At 48.3% G+C, this 16,272-nt stretch overlaps 1 protein-coding gene across 1 annotated transcript; it reads right to left on the minus strand.

The window, feature by feature from the left end:
- Nucleotides 1-884: 884 nt before the first annotated feature.
- On the minus strand, nt 885-15,963 carry LOC125536355 (UBQ, helicase-c and DEAD-like helicase domain-containing protein). The gene is made up of 24 exons (XM_048699553.2): nt 15,645-15,963; nt 15,060-15,521; nt 14,815-14,883; nt 14,613-14,735; nt 14,378-14,527; nt 14,168-14,299; nt 14,002-14,081; nt 13,659-13,753; nt 13,293-13,360; nt 12,837-12,979; nt 12,017-12,124; nt 11,832-11,907; nt 10,653-10,789; nt 10,416-10,575; nt 10,134-10,313; nt 9,933-10,049; nt 9,535-9,690; nt 8,889-9,053; nt 8,687-8,799; nt 8,345-8,468; nt 8,171-8,266; nt 1,410-1,472; nt 1,231-1,302; nt 885-1,114 (listed from the first exon to the last, which is right to left on the minus strand). The coding sequence occupies exons 1-23, from the start codon at nt 15,801-15,803 to the stop codon at nt 1,243-1,245; spliced, it is 3,036 nt and encodes a 1,011-aa protein (XP_048555510.1). The 5' UTR covers nt 15,804-15,963; the 3' UTR covers nt 885-1,114; nt 1,231-1,242.
- Between the last annotated feature and the right edge of the window lie 309 nt (nt 15,964-16,272).

Here is a 16,272-nt window from a genome sequence, read left to right on the forward strand (position 1 = left end):
GTATATGGTCCGAGTATGTTTAAGGATTCCTGTTCTAATTGGGAAGGCAGTTGACCACTTTTCTTCTACCTAAACGAGAGTCGCTCGAGTTGACCCGCCACACAGCCGAAACACGAGTAGTGGAGTACCTGTGGAAGTTCCAGCGGTCAACGCCACCGAAGCCCAAACAGCCAAAAGATCTCGTTCGTATCGTGCGTGCGCAGAATATGCACACCGTAGTGGCTACGCGGCCGCAGCCACCACGGCACGATGCGTGGCAGCTGGCTGGGAGAGTATGATAACTTGATAAGTCCATGCCGCCTCCCGGTCAACCCTCTGCGTACGATGAACCGCCTGGCCAGTGGACGAGCCGCGCCGTGCTCCCCTGCCGGAAGCCACCTACACCTAGGGGGAGAAAAGCCGTCGTCGTCAACGATGGTGCGCGTGGATATTTTTGGAGGCTGAGCGGGCGGCGGGACGGGTGGTCGTGGGGAGGGGGTGGGATGTCAACGCCTCAGCTGGAGGGCAGTGGAGTGCGTGGATGCGGTGCGAGATATTTTTCCATGCGCGTGTCGTTCGTTCGGCTCTCGCGCGCGCCGGCCGGCAGCCGGGTCGATCGGGCGGTGGACGCTCTCGCGGCGGCGTGGGGGCGTCGTGTGTGACCCACCGGTGCCGCGATTTGTGATCCTGAGAGCCCCGGACGGCGCAGCGCGCGTGGGGAGCGGCCGTCCTGCTCTGTCGTTTTACGATGCCATACTTTCGGGTTATCCAGCACGAACGCTGTCTATTCACCAAAAAAACAGATGCCTAGCATTCAGATATTGACTACTCTTTTTTTTTAAAAAGGAGGCCCTCGTCCAACTTTAATGATCTGAAGCACTTAAGTTATGCAAGGGGCCGTGTACTGCTTCGGTGGTTGCTTTATATAAAGCAGGGTGAAAGCCTGTTTTGAAAAAGAAGTTATACAAACACTAGTTTACAGCCACCACCGAAAAATGAAATGAAAAAATGCAGGCTTTAACGAACAGAAGCCCTTGAGTTTTACAAACACTAGTTCATGGAGCTGGTGGTTCCTAAATGCCTTGAAATCCCATGCACGCGTGAATCAGAGAGGATGTATAATCGGATCTCAATTCTGTGAATAAAACGTGCACATGCAATGAATTTCTGAATTGGTAAACCTTCCCGCAAAAAAAAGGACAAGGCCTAGAAACATTGTTAGTTAATGCATCACCAACACGCGGTTTGTACCTTGCTCGCACGTCAGCTTCGATCAGAAGCTTCTTCCACTTCAAAATACGACCTCTCGTGTTCAATCACTCCCTGCACACGCAACGCATCTCAGAGCAGGAAAGTTTTATGTGTTGCAATAAATGCAGCAGGATGGAGGGTGATTGGGTAATTGTACTAGCAAGCAGAAATCATTAAACCTTCAGGATCAAAATCGCCGCCTCCTTGTCCAAAACCTCATTATATTCACTACATGTCAATGACTGAAAAGAATAAGAAGAAACATATTATCAGCTCTAAGACGCTAACATCGTTTTTGTCTCAATAGCGAGCTCAGTACAACATTCAAACTTGAGATTGGCGACATCTAGAGCTCCTTCCCTGCCCCAACCCTCCCCCACGCCACCGGCCGCTCCGGCCGCGGCGGCCACCAGCCTCCGTCGCTGTCCGTGTGGGCAGCGGCGCCACCCATGGCCTCCTGCCCTCCCTCCCAACCTCAGACCCCCCGCCGGCCACCATCGGGCAGCCTGGGATGGGATTCGCCGGGATCCTCGGCGGATCCCCTTTCGCCCAATGGTCAATCCATGGTGCCGGAGACCCAGGCCCTGTCCTCCACGCCTACCCACCCGCAACCGCGGCTGCTTCTCCGGGGCGAGAGTTCCAAGGCTAGGCCAGCCGCGGACACAGCGGTCGCTCCAGATCCACCCCATGTTCAGCAAAGCAAGCTCAGATCCATCATAGTAGTGCCTTCCCCCGCCACCGCCCATTCCTCTTCCGGCGACGAAGGTGGCTGGTCGATTTATCAGTCGCGCAAGAGCCGGAAGGCTAGCGAGAAACAGCTGGCTCCCGGTGCAGGCCGGTCGCGTCGTCGGCCTCCACACCGGCCGCCCTTCAATGCCGACCCACGCCGCGAGGCCTTCTTAAGCCAGTTCAAGGGCTTGTGTTTTCGATGCCTCAGCACTGAACACCGAAGAATAGATTGTAGAGACCCGCTCCGCTGCATCATCTGTAAGCGTCAAGGCCATTTTGGCAGAGTGTCCACAAAATCCGAGAAATCATCGGGGGGGGGGGGGGGGGGCGGTCCGGCCAAGGGTAGGCTGGGGCCGGTGCCTCCTAGGGCAGCAGTGCACTCCCGGCTGCGCTTCCCCTCTCCTCCAGCCATCCCACCACCCGTCGTGGCGGGGATGGACCTTCGTAGCTTCCTCACCGACCCGTCTCGGCGCCCGCGGGAGAGCCACAAGGTGGTCATCTCGTCGCCGGCGATGGAGCACCAGGAGTTCTTCCTCGGGCATCACGCGGTGCTCCTCTCGGCGGTGGACAAGACGCGGCCGTCGAACCCCATGGCGGTGGGCCGGGCTCTGGAGGCGCTGCTCAAGATCCCGCTGCACTTGCTGCGGGTGACATACCACCACCCGGAGGAGTTCTTCGTCCACTTCGAGTTCCCTGCGCACCACGACAACGCCATCAGAGAGGGGACAGTGACGGTGGATGGCGCTGCCTTCAGGATCAAGGCCTGGCACGAGGACGACCACGTCACCCACGACAACTTCAAGCTGCACGTCCGCGTCGTCATTGAAGATCTCCCAATGCAGTTCTGGTCCCTGGAAGGTGCGGAGGAGGCCATCGGCGACAGGTGCAGGGTGGACCGCCTCGACAGCCGCACATTCGAGCGTGGGCACACGAAGACTTTTGCCTGCTGGGTTCGGGTTTGGGATGTTGCCCACATCCCGACCAAACGCACGCTCTGGATGATCAAGCGCGGGGCTGGCAGAACAAAGGAGATGCTCGGCTTCTCGCCGCCGAGCCGCGCCGTCGCGCCGCCGCCCTGGGTGAAGCGACGTGACCTGCTGCTTCACGTGGACCTCGTGGAAGATTGGACTCCGCTCTCGCCGCGCTCTTCTTCATCACCCCAGAGCGGTCTCCCCTCTTCGGAATCGGGAGCCGACGACCGCCCCTTCCCGGCTGTCTACCCTGCTACCTGGTACATGAAGATGGAGGACGGCACGGCGCCGCAAGGCCAGGAGTAGCGCCAGAGGCCCCCGGTTGCCTCCACGGGCTGCCATGGGCTGCCTTTTGGCGGCCACAGGCGCGGCCATGATGGAGACGACGACAGCAGCCGGCGCTCGTGGAAAGACACCCTGCTTGGGCGGGGCCGCAGCGACCGTGGCAAGGACCCCAAGCAGGAGTCGGGTTCCCGGGAGCCTCGCCACCGGAGCCGCACCCCCACCAGTCGTCAGCGCCCTACCGGAAGGAAGGGCAGGCAGGCGGCGGCGCCCCGTAGCAAGAGCAAGTTGGCGGTCCCCAGGGTCACTGCAGCGGCCCGGCTCCCCTCCCCAGACCCGGTGGCAAGTTTCTTCGAGGAAGACAGGGGCCAGGTCACGCCGGCTGCATCACTTGGGATGGCTGAGGAGATCGACTCTGCTGCTGCCGCGGCCCTGGTGGAGCCGCCCGACTTCCCCCTGGAGAAGACCCCAGTCGATGCTGCAGCGGCTTTGGTGGCAGAACATGGAGGCACATCAACCATGGCATGCCAGGCACAAGCTCCAGCGTCCTCTGTTGCGGTGCAGCTTGATGTGGTGACCCAGGAAGTGCAGCACCTGGCGATTGACGCCAGCGCCCCCCCCCCCCCTTCTGCAATGCGCTCCCTCTTCACCAACATCCCTCCACCAGTCATTGCCAAGGCGCCGTCGCAGCGGCCATCTGCTCCTCCAAGATCGAGAGCTACCTCAGTGCCAACCCGCCAGAGTGCAAGGCAGGCCAGCAACACCTCCCAGGTGCCTGTCGCCAACCGCGCGGCTCTCAGGATTGTGCGCGAGCTAGGTCTACTCGGCCCCAAGGACAAGTGGACTCCCAAGGCGGCGGCAGCGCTGGTCAAGAAGTTCGAGGAACCCCTCACGGAGAAAGACATGGAGGGGCTCGCCAAACTCACCCGCCTTAACAAAGAAGCGCTCTGCATCGCTGCGGGGCTTCTTGGCCCTGAAGGAGCAGCCATGGCGGCCCAGGTGTGATCATGTATGATGTTCTTAGTCATTGTAGCCTCCAGGGGCGGCTGGCCTTAAGCCGGCTCGAGTTAGGATTGCTTCGTAGTGCTAGGATGGCGGTGGTGTTTCTCTGTCGGCGGGAGTTGGGGCCTATTGGTGGCCGCCGGCGAGCCCTGATTGTAAGGTGGTGTATCTCAATCTTAGTAGTCAAGATTTGCTCCTGGAGAAAAATCCTTGTGCCCCATGAGTAGTACGAACTGCAGTATTGTTTCCTGGAATGTTAGGGGTCTAAACATGCCTGCAAAGAGAGAATCGGTCCGCGAGATTGCAACATCACATAGAACAGCCATCCTGTGTATGCAAGAGACCAAAATAGATATTTGGTCGCGGCAGATGGTGTTAGATATAGGAGGCAACACACTTCAGGACTGCATTGTCCTTCCAGCGATTGGAACCTGTGGTGGCGCAACAATCTTCTGGAATAGGAATATCATCTCAGTAGTTTCGCAGGCGATAGGTGAATTTAGCATCACGGCCCAGGTCACCGTGCTTAGCACAAATGAGCGCTTTTTCCTTACCACTGTCTACGGCCCAACGGACGACGCGAAAAAGGAGGATTTTCTGCAAGAATTGGTTAGAAGTGCACCGCCCGGAGGATCCCCGTGGCTAATCAACGGCGATTTTAATGTCATCTACGAGGCTAGGGACAAAAGCAACCTAAACCTTAATAGAAGAATCATGGGTAGGTTTAGAAGGGCTATAGATTCAGCATCTCTTAGAGAGATTAAGTGCAAAAATAGGCGTTTCACGTGGAGTAACGAGCGGGAGTCGCCGACGTTAGTTAGCATCGACAAATTCTTCGCCAACACGGCGTGGGAAGCCCTCTTCCCATCATACATGTTGATGGCTGCATCATCCTCCTGCTCCGATCACTGCCCCCTGATGCTCGCTAGTGTGACAACTCCCCCAACCCGGGCAAGGTTCAGGTTCGAGGGATTCTGGCCCAAATTCCCCCACTTCAGAGAAACAGTGCAACGGGCTTGGCACCGCCCAGTAAACCAGACCTGCGCGTTTGCCAGAATCAAAACAAAGATGGAAAGAGTGGCAAACGACCTCAAGCTGTGGAGCAAGACCATCTTCAGCGATGCCAAAGTACAGTTCCATATGGCAAATGAGCTTATCCTCAGATTTGATATTGCCATGGAGACGCGACAGCTGACGCCACAAGAGTTCAGATTCAGAAAACTGCTTAAGCAACGGGTGCTTGGGCTTGCAGCGGTGGAGCGGGCACGAAGAAGACAGGCGTCACGGGTCACTTGGCTGCGGGCCGGCGACGCAAACACGTCCTTTTTCAACGCCAAGATCAACTCGCGAAAGAGGAAGAACTTCATCCACCATCTCCGCACTGACACAACCCTTGCAACGGAGCATGACGACAAGGCAGAGATTATACAAGATCATTTCCACTCCATCCTGGGCACAAAAGAGCAGCGATCCTGCACCTTGAACTGGCAAGAGCTGGGACTCCCAAGGGTGGCGGCAGAAGGGCTGGATAATCCCTTCACGGAGGAGGAAGTGTGGGCTGCCGTGCTTGCCTCCCCAAGCGAGAAGGCGCCGGGTCCTGATGGTTTTAATGGAGTTTTCTACCGCTCTTGCTGGGACATAATCAAGGGCGATGTTATGACCATGTTCCAGCAGTTTCACAGCTTATCTGGAGCAAACTTTGAGCGCATAAACGATGCTCTAGTGGCGCTGCTGCCAAAGAAAGATGGGGCTGAAAGAGTTGGAGACTTCAGACCGATTAGTCTGATTAACTCGATCCCTAAGCTTATTGCAAAGGTTTTATCCATGCGCCTTTCAACGGTTATGGACGCACTCATTTCGCCAGCCCAAAGTGCTTTCATGAAATCAAGATGCCTGCAAGACAACTTCCTTTATGTCCAAAATTGTGTCCGTCCCCTGCACCGCAAGAAGAAGGCTGCCCTCCTGATCAAATTGGATATTGCTCGAGCCTTCGACTCCGTGTCCTGGGAATACATTCTGGAACTCCTCACAGTCTTGGGCTTCAGCGCCAGGTGGAGGGACTGGATTGCCCTCCTGCTTTCCTCCTCCTCTTCTGCTTTCATGCTAAATGGCATCCCGGGTGCCCAGATCAAACACAAGAAAGGCCTAAGGCAGGGCGATCCGTTGTCCCCTCTGCTATTCATCTTGGCTATTGACCCCCTTCATCGTCTCATCTCTAAGGCGGCCGCTGATGGGATCATTGCACCATTGCCGGGCAGAGATGTAAAGCTCAGAGTCAGTCTATATGCAGATGATGCAATAATATTTGCAAACCCAGACAAGGAGGAAATTGACAAGCTGCTACAACTCCTTAAGCTGTTCGGTGACGCCTCTGGCCTGCACCTCAACCAAGCAAAATCCTCAATAAGCCCCATCAGCTGCGATGAGCTGGACCTGGATCTCATTCTGCAGAGTTTTGGAGGGCAAATCAGGCCTTTCCCAATAACATACCTTGGTCTTTCGATCAGGCTGGGACGACTACGACTTGTGCATCTGCAATTTGTACTTGATAGGATAAGAGCTAGGCTGGCCGGCTGGAAGGGCAAGTTAATATCAATTGCTGGAAGAAGGGTGTTAGTCCGCTGTGTCCTCACGGCAATCCCCACTTTTGCCCTATCCGTGTTGCGAGCGCCGAAAAAATTCTTCAAGGAAGTTGACAAAGCAAGGCGGCGCTTTCTCTGGGCACAGGATGATGACCTCGCCGGAGGAAAATGCAAGGTCAACTGGACGACGGTTTGCTCGCCAACGGAAAAAGGGGGATTGGGAATCCACAACTTAAGCAAATTCTCCAGAGCCCTCCGGTTGCGCTGGCTATGGCTTGCCTGGCACCACCAAGAACGCCCGTGGGCAGGCACTGAGCTGCCATCCGATCAGCAAGACATGGCTCTGTTTGCTGCTGCCACAACGGTGACCCTCGGCGACGGGAAGACGGCCTCCTTTTGGAGCTCCACCTGGCTCACCTCGCCACCGTTGGCCGCCTTGTTCCCCGACCTGTTCAAAAGATCGAGAGGAAAACAGAAAACGGTGGCGGCTGCGCTGCATAATGACTCATGGATTCAGGATCTGCGACATCGAGGCTACGACGACATCGCTACAAGCTTCCTTCTCATGTGGCGAGTCATTGCGGGTGCAAACACGCTGTTGCAAGCAGGGACCCAAGACACCATCAGATGGATTTTTGACGCCTCCGGGAAATACTCAGCAGGCTCGGCATACAAGGTCCAATTCACGGAGACTCAACAGACGGACAACAAGGCTCTCCTATGGGAAGCTTGGGCCCCTGCCAAGGTGAAGTTCTTCTGTTGGCTGCTGCTCCAGGATAGGCTATGGTGCAACGACAGATTGCAGAGGAGGGGATGGGTAAATGGCTACTTCTGCCGGCTGTGCATGCGAAGCCTTGAATCATCAGTTCATCTGCTCTGGGAGTGCCCACTGTCTCAGGAAATTTGGCGAAAGGTTGCCTCCCTCCCGGGGTGCGCCAGTATCTTAGCCGCTCCAAACGGGCCTCCGGGACGTCAAAGCAACGGTTCAGACGAGCCATGCGCGCAGCAGGAACGGCAAACAGGAAAAGGGTGCAGTCTACAATGATGCTGGTGGCCTGGCATATTTGGCTGGAGAGGAATGCAAGAACCTTCAGAGATCGCCAGCGTCAGAGTGCTGAAATCCTTGCAGCAATCAGGCAAGACATGGATTCCTGGAGGCTTGCCGGAGCCAAATGCCTGGAAACACCACTTGGTGACCCAGGCTGATCTCTGTTCAATTTTTAGGCAAATGGCGACCCCTCTAGTGGGGTCAACTCTGTAACCCCCACCATGATCACTTGATCATGAATTTTTTTTCCGCATGCTCCCTGCTTAATCAATGAAAAGCCAGCAGTGCTGGATCTTTCAAAAAATAAAAACAACATTCAAACTTACTTGGATACAATTCGGACAGCCAGAAGCACTAGCGCAACTGCATGTTGAAACAAGCTCTAAAGCAGCAAGCAGAAGTTCCCCAAAAAGTTTTTTAACCTGCATGATTGAACAGACAAACTGCGGTTTACACCAAGATCATTCACATAGCCTAGATAGCCGAATATCTGAAATTACCTGCGTTGCCAGGCCGATACCACCTGGGTGTTTATCGTATAAAAGAATTCTTTCAGGCATACCACGGGTTTCATGAGGATTTACGCACTCAGTTCCCAGGTCAGAAGCACTACACATCATATGCCTGCACAAATCGCACAAGCAATCCCAGTTAAAAGAGCTAAATTAGTAAAGGCAAAGGATGCAACAAAATTATGACAGAATACAATGCAAGAATAGCATTAACAGTTAAACAACAAGTGGTTGGCAGTATTCTTCTTTAAGACCAGTGCCAAACAATTGTGCTTCAAAATTACTAGTGTCTACCACAAACCATTATAACAGCAGTAAATGAGAACTTACAGAGGCAATATATTCAAGAGTGCGTGTGAAGCAGCATGTGAACCACCACGAAACTCTAGTTTCCTTTCCTCCACAGCTATTTTTGCTGACCGTGGAATTCGTATCCAAACAGCCTATTGTGGCATCATATAAAAAATACAAGTGTAAAAATCATGAGAAATGCATCATAATGTTGCTAAGATTTATTAGTTGAGTCACAAACCTCAGAATCATAGGAGTATGGAGGTAGTCTAAGTTCAACTGTGTCTAATATTTTACTGCTCGATTTACATATCCGATGAAAGCCAAACCATTTAGTCGACACCTTGCAACTATTTGCTTGTGTAGTTGTCTTCAAATGGTTGGTTTTGAATGCCGGAAGATAAGCCTTCAAGATTTTTTACAAGAGACAATTAACCATTGAGAACAAAATATCAGTATACTAGCAAATCACAAAGATTTCACTTAAAGGGAAGTTCAGGACTTACTGGCGTTAACTTTTTTAGATGAAAAAAAGGTATCGAAAAGAATCAAAAGCATGATCAAGCATCTCAGACGGAACAATTATCCTATTTCATGTTATACATCAAGCAATTATGGGGTTCTCCAAGAAAGGAAAAGGAAAAAATGTGGACAAAACATGGAACTCGGGGTTCAAATAAATCAATGAATAGTATAAGGTGATGTCATTGACATCTACCGGAAAAGGAGATGGTAGATAGTCCTCAGAATTAGGGAATTAGCTAGGGTCTAGAAAATCTAGATAAAAGAGATATAAACTATGTATTGCTCAACAATATTGTAGCGGATATAACTTCATAATAGAAGAATGTATAAGATCAAATGATGTAATGCTTTCAAGAACATACAAAATCTCCTCCAAGGACATTGATGTCAGTGTAGTCTCGTGTCTTTGTGTAATACTTCACATCAACTTTCCTGCAGAAAGCTGTCCTTGATGACAAATCAAACTCCTCAACTAAGTAATTAACACCCTGATGCATGTAAATAGCGCCCTCATACACCTGAAATTGAGAAAAGGGCACTTGAGATAATAAGCAAATAACAGCAGAACTCAGAACGGCAGATCCACAGTTCTCATCAATGGCTCAAGTATAGATTGCATACATAAATTGTTTTAAAAAAAAAGCTATGGTGCATAAATTCATGAATTTATCTACCTGCTTCGCCGACAGTGGGGAATATTTAAAGAGCCATAAAAGCATAACAGTGGCCATGTACTTTTGGAACAGTTAAAACATATTACCTGGAAAAATGCCTTACTTTCCTCAATTTCCTCAAGTAATCTGTTATTTAACTTATCTATCACTTTGTACTTGTCATGCTCAATTGCTCGTATGCTAATTGTCTGTGAAGGATTTTTCTGCAGAAATCCAAATACTACTGAGCACTGACGTAACAAGAGAAGGAGTTATTTTATATAACTGAGAATGAACAAGGAACAAACCTCTGGTCCAATATAATTCCACATAGTTGAAGAAAAAGGTTCAGACGGGTTGTTGACCAGAAAACCTTTGTCCTTTAGAGTTGTCATTATACTATCCAAAGTAGAACCAAAATGATTCTCATCATATTGCAGGCAGATTGGATGTTCATAAGCAGCACAGGCAATGTGCTGTCCTAAAACCTGCAACGAATTTCATATCCCGAGAAACCAAGCGAAGAGTTAGATACTCGAGTATTTCAATATAACAACATAGTCAGTTCAAATAAGCACAGATCTACGCACCTTTGGGTTATGTGAATCAACTTGGCAATGTTCAATTGGCTTGCCAAATAGTTTATCTGGGGATTTCATGAAATACTGATCTAAAGGACCCTCAAAGGCAACATAAATGGCTAATGATTGCTTTGCTCTCCTTCCAGATCTTCCGGCTTGCTGCCATAAACTACAATTAAAATTCTGTATCTTAGTGGGCTTCACAAAGAAACATAAGACTCTACTCGAATGATCTCTTTCACCTACCTCGCAACACTCCCAGGAAATCCAAGATGCAATGTTGCATCAATATGTCCAACATCAATTCCCAGCTCAAGAGCATTTGTGGCAGCAACGCCACGAAGTTTTCCCTCAAAGAGGTCAGCCTCAATTTTTCTTCTGTCCTGCAATAATTTGTTTTCGACTCTCACATGTAAGAGAAAAAAAAACTGAGCAATCAAAGGGGGAGGGAGGGGACACCTGAATTCATTACTTCAAAATCAAGAGTTTTACAAGATTACAATTAACGCAACGATAGATAGTCAAGGGCTGCTATCTTATGGTCCAGATTCCTGAGCCAAACAGACTACACAGTTAGATCAACATCATCAATCTCTTGGCTTCGGAAAACTTTTGCATTACAAGTGCCCCAGATTTTCCAAAAAATGATTAGGAGCACCGAAGGACAGATCGCGTCACTGATGACCTGAGACATGCCTGTGTCCCAGGTCAGGGCTGAACTGAGAGGACAATGTAACAATATCAAGCCGTTGCCACAACCAATGCATGAGGGCATGAAAAGAATAGGTGATCTCTATCTTCGACGGTAGACGAGCAGGGGGGGGGGGGGGGGCGGTGGTGAGGTGTCATCTTGCATAGTCTTGTGGCAAGTAAGCATATAGTCAGTTATAGTCAGTATGACAAAGACCACAGACTCGATCGATGTGCGCGATCACGGCGACTGAAAGTGGTGGACATGCTCGAGGGAATCTTCAGACTCCAGCACTGACAACGAACATGCGAGTGATCATCGCGACGATGAGGCCAAGCGGAAAATAAACTAAGACAAGGACGAGCGGCACCAGAAGCATCGTAGAATTCATGTAATAATGTTTCCTAACAAATTATACACTTCGATAAAAGATAAAAGATCATTGTTTTCTTCTCTTCTGTACCTGGTCGGCTGCTTCTATTAAAACATAAACAAAGGGATTCATTCTCTCATGAACAAACATAGTTGCTACAACATCAAATTAAGGTGTATGTGATGCAACTGCTGGTAACACTTGTATCGCAAGGATACCTTTATCTATGCATTAGAGATTAATAGATGTTGCAAATCACGAGTGAGATTAAAGACAATCTTCATGCTAAACCCTAGATCAGAATTAAAGAATCATAAGTAGGATGTCAGAATATATTAGGAAAATGGCAAAAAATAACAACCTCTGCAATGTAGCCAGCACGATATACACAGATAGAATCTACCAATTCTTTTCCAGTCACCTCAAGAATTTCACGCCTACAATAACAGATAGATCATCTAAAGAACTAAGAAACTGCACATAGAAAAAGTACAAAAAACTGGGAAAATGAAAAAGTAAAAAAGAGATAGGAAAATGTGCTCTTACGTGTAAGACAGAACGAGCTCACATAGCTTCCTTGTTTTACAGAATGCAATGCAGCGGAGCCCATGTTGAACCATCTCAGAGAACAGATAAGAAACCTCTACTATTGGGCTAACAAATAAAATTATGATATATCAGTTTTTTTGTCAGAAAAAGAAGTTATCAGAAAATAATTGCAGGGTATATGAACAAATAAGAACTGGCACGCAGTATGAAAATGAATACATTCAAGATTGAATAAATTCTGCATCCTAAATGATGGCTCAAGCTTTTCCACTTGATATCTTCTGTATCTTAAGCTCATACATCGCACATTTTTATGTAGAGTAATCACAGCACCATACTAAAGTCAAAGATGCCTTACTTTGAAGCAATAGCAACATAGCATATTGACTTGAGAATGATGGTGTCACAATTAGGAGTGCGTCACTTGACAAAGGTTTCAACCACAAGTAATATGGTGTGTTAAAGTAAAACTACATTTGAACTCTTGAGCCATCCTGTTAGGAGTCGACCCAGCAATACAACTGTTATTATTAGCAGGATGGCTGCTTCCAAGCCCACCTCCTGGTTTTCATCACTCGATCACTTCCTTTTCCACTAAGTGGTTGCTTAGGGACCTTAGCATTTTGAAACAAGTGAAAAATGACACTGGGGAAATTGCAATGTCATGCTAGACACCAAAGAATGATGATATATGGGTCATTACAAATTAAATATCATGCCTGATGGACAAAAAGACAAGCAGTTATGAAAGTTGAAATGTAGAACTACAATGAACAAAAAGTAACAATAGCATTAATTATAAAAAGGGTGTGAATACCTTGAGCGTCTAGTTACTGAACTACCTCGTGAGCCTCCCTCTTTTTTCATATGTAATGGGGGATTCCACAAGAGAAAATATTTAGAACCACACGGACTTCCATCATTCTGAATCAACTCGACATTATCCAATTTGGCCAGCTCCTGAGATAGAAACAGAATGCTTGAAGACAAATGTATGCAATTCCCAGAAGAGTCCATATAAATAAGTCTGCAGAGATAGCAAATTAAGATGGCCATCCCAAAATAATATTATCTAACACAATAAGTTCTTGTTCAACTCATTAATGTGTTCCTGCATAAGAAAAGGTTGACCAAAACTGATATGTTTTGAAAAAACTACTGCAAGGAGGAGCAAGTTTTACATACAGTAAAATTGTCAGAGGGAGCTGGTTTATTTTCTTTTAGTTACAACCACATATTTTCAAAACTACAGTGAGGAGAAGATATAACCTACCATAACATGCTCACGTGGGTTAGCTGAAGTAGCTGTACAAAACGTGAATGTAGGATGACGGCCATAAACTGCATATAGACCAAGATGCTTAGGAATTGTATCAGTAATACCTGAACTAAAGTATATCTACTAAGTTATATCTCACAATTTAATAAAATTAAGTACTCCCTCCGATCCAAATTAAATACAGCAGCTTTAGTACAACTTTGTACTAACGTTGTACTAAGGCTGCGACAATTAATATGGATCGGAGGGAGTACAAATTTTGAGAAGCTAATTGGCATTTCAGAGTTCTCTTGTAGCGAGATCAATGGAACCTTTTGAGTGGACTAACAACTATTGAATGGTTCAACAAAGTATACATACTATTTGAACAAATGCGCTTCAATCTTCTAAGTATAAGTGCAGTATGGCAGCCAAATACTCCTTTATATGAATGAGCTTCATCAATGACAATATACCTGAGTAGATTATGGCAGAAACATGTTATCAAATGAACAATAAATGATATGCTTACCAAATAAGAAAGTATAAATAGAAAGAAATATGATACCACCCGATGAAATAACACCGTTAACAAAATAAAATAAGGAAACTCTCCTCTACTTCCACCTGACATTTGATATCAGGTATCAGTTCTTTTTTAAGAACTGACACTCGATGTTCAAATAAAATTATTGACATAACTAAGTAAATCATTTAGTTCCACCTGAGATTTGACAAGATCCTTTTGAATTGACTGTGACATGGCAAGACTGACACGTGAAGCATATCTGGGTTGGTAATGAGCTGAGAGTGAGGAGAGTAAGTGATTAGACACACCAAAATAAATAAAAGTTAAGCATAACTCTATAGACCAGGGAGCACATATTTACCAGTCGTGCATTATCCCTGATCCAGAGACGATCTTGTCTAGGGGTATCTCCATCATAGATGCTAACATTAATATCAGTGTGAAATGCTTTCTTCATCTCCACTATAGTCCTCAACTGATCTTGAGCTAAAGCCTGCAATACAACAGCCAAGTGGGTTTCTCACAAGATTTCACATAACCATGCTTACAACATAGTGGGTTCTGCCTAGACCTTCGTCGGAAATATATATAAAGCACACGCCATCAAGTCTTGAGAGAGAGATTCAAGAACAGGAATATTGTAGCACAAAGACTTTCCACTTGATGTTGAAGTTGCTACCGCAACATGCTTCCCAGAAATGGAAGATTGTATAGCTTCAGACTGCACTTGAGTTCAAGTCAACATAAGAAATTAGCCTCAACAACAGAATATAGGAAAATATGGTAGATGACATACCCCATTATACCTGATGGCTATACAATCTAGATATTCCAATACTTTCTAGTGCTTTCCTCATAACTTTTGAAAGATCACGAGGAAGTTCTGAATATGATGCCCGTCTACATGGAATCTCTTCAATATGTACAATCTGAAACAAATAATCAGCAACATAAAGATTATGATTTTATTTGCATTGTTACTTCAAGAAATTGAAACAGAGTGAAAACCTGCCCCTCCTTTCCAAGGCCATTTTTCAGATGCTCAACCATTTCGGCAGGCCCTAAGGGGTGTTTATCCTGCAATCCAAATGCATTGTCAACATACTGTCCTACAAACCAATGCTTAGCATATGCCTAAAGGCTCCTCTTTATGGAAACTACACCAGGCTGCAGTTTGGATTCATGCTACCTGGGGTGAAAGCTAAGCTAAAATTGACAAGGCAAAACAGAAAACTCAATCGATGGAAACCTACATGGCATGACGATGCAGCAGATCTGACAAAACTACTCTTCTTATTCATGCTAGGCTGCTTCGATGCACCTTCCACTCCAGGTGCATCACTGGAACCATTTCCATTTTCCTTGCACAGTTTTCTCCTTTTCCTTGAACATCCAGTTGACAGGTTTTTACCTGTCGGCCCATCCTCTGCATAGCTCCCCGAACAGGGGATGCTAGAGGAATACAAATTTTTCAATACATCATCAACGTTTGTGCTATTCGGTATTGATGAAAGGTCATCCATAATGCCTTGCCAGGCTGAATTAGCCCCAGTCGCCACTTCCTGTGATATTGGTGGATTTGCACTCTGCTCTTCGGCTGGCATGGCCACTGAAGAACTCTGCGCTGACTTCCGTGTAAAGGGAACGAGAACAATGAATTCACCATTGCCGGTGGCAAGGCTGCCAATCTCTGCCTCTAATCGCAGTTTAGCACCCTTCATCATGAGAAACCATGCCGTCATCAGAAAAAGCGGCAAATGCAGCAATGCCGCGGAGCGTGACAAAACCATACCAGAACGGTCACAGAGAGACGGGGGAGGGTGGAGTGGATGGCGCACCTTGAGGAAGAGATGGAAGTTGCTTGAGATCTGCGCGGGAGGGAAGGAGCCCCGGAGCGCGACCTTGAGGTCCCGGACGGAGGCGGCGGCGGCGAGCGTTACGGCGGTGGACCGCCCGTCGAGGGCTCGGACCTGGAGCTCCCTCTCCTCCTGCGCCATCGGAGCGCTGCGGGAGCCGGCGGCCGCAGCGGCTCGTACGGGAGGGAGGAGGGTGTGGGTGGGTATCCGGCCGGCGGGTTTTGGCGCGCGCCGCGAGGAGGACGATGGCGGCGGTTGCGCACTTGGGGCTGTCGTCGGTCTCCCCCTCCTAGCAGTTACAGGCCGGTGGGCGCCCCGCTTTGGGCTTCAGACGCTTCGCTGCCGCAACGTGGGCCGAGCAGGATGAGGCCGGGTGCGAGGCGGTACGGGCTGTGGAGTGAGGCTGTGGAGCAGGATGAACAGAAAATCGAAATAAATTTGCCCCCAAAGAAAGTAAATCGAAATAAATTCACCTAAAAAGTAAATCAAAATAAATGGAAAAAGGAATTTTAGTATTTTAAATTTTTGTCACCAAAGATGCACAAGTTTTCTAGGTGTATGCAAAATTTCATGACCATTTGACAATGGAGGAGCTCCGGACAAAAAAAAA

Source organism: Triticum urartu, chromosome 2A (genome assembly GCF_056163025.1).
Source record: "Triticum urartu cultivar PI428250 chromosome 2A, HENAU_Tu73, whole genome shotgun sequence".
Lineage (NCBI taxonomy): Eukaryota > Viridiplantae > Streptophyta > Magnoliopsida > Poales > Poaceae > Triticum > Triticum urartu.

Bases quoted from the DNA above. Each gene is read 5' to 3' on its own strand.
- LOC125536355 (XM_048699553.2), bottom strand. From the start codon at position 15,803: ATGGCGCAGGAGGAGAGGGAGCTCCAGGTCCGAGCCCTCGACGGGCGG. The intron at 9,691-9,932 runs GTAATATGTTTT...TCTCAATTTCAG, and splicing joins AAAGTAAGGCATTTTTCCAG to GTGTATGAGGGCGCTATTTA. The intron at 9,054-9,534 runs GTATGTTCTTGA...AAAATCTTGAAG, and splicing joins ATGTCCTTGGAGGAGATTTT to GCTTATCTTCCGGCATTCAA.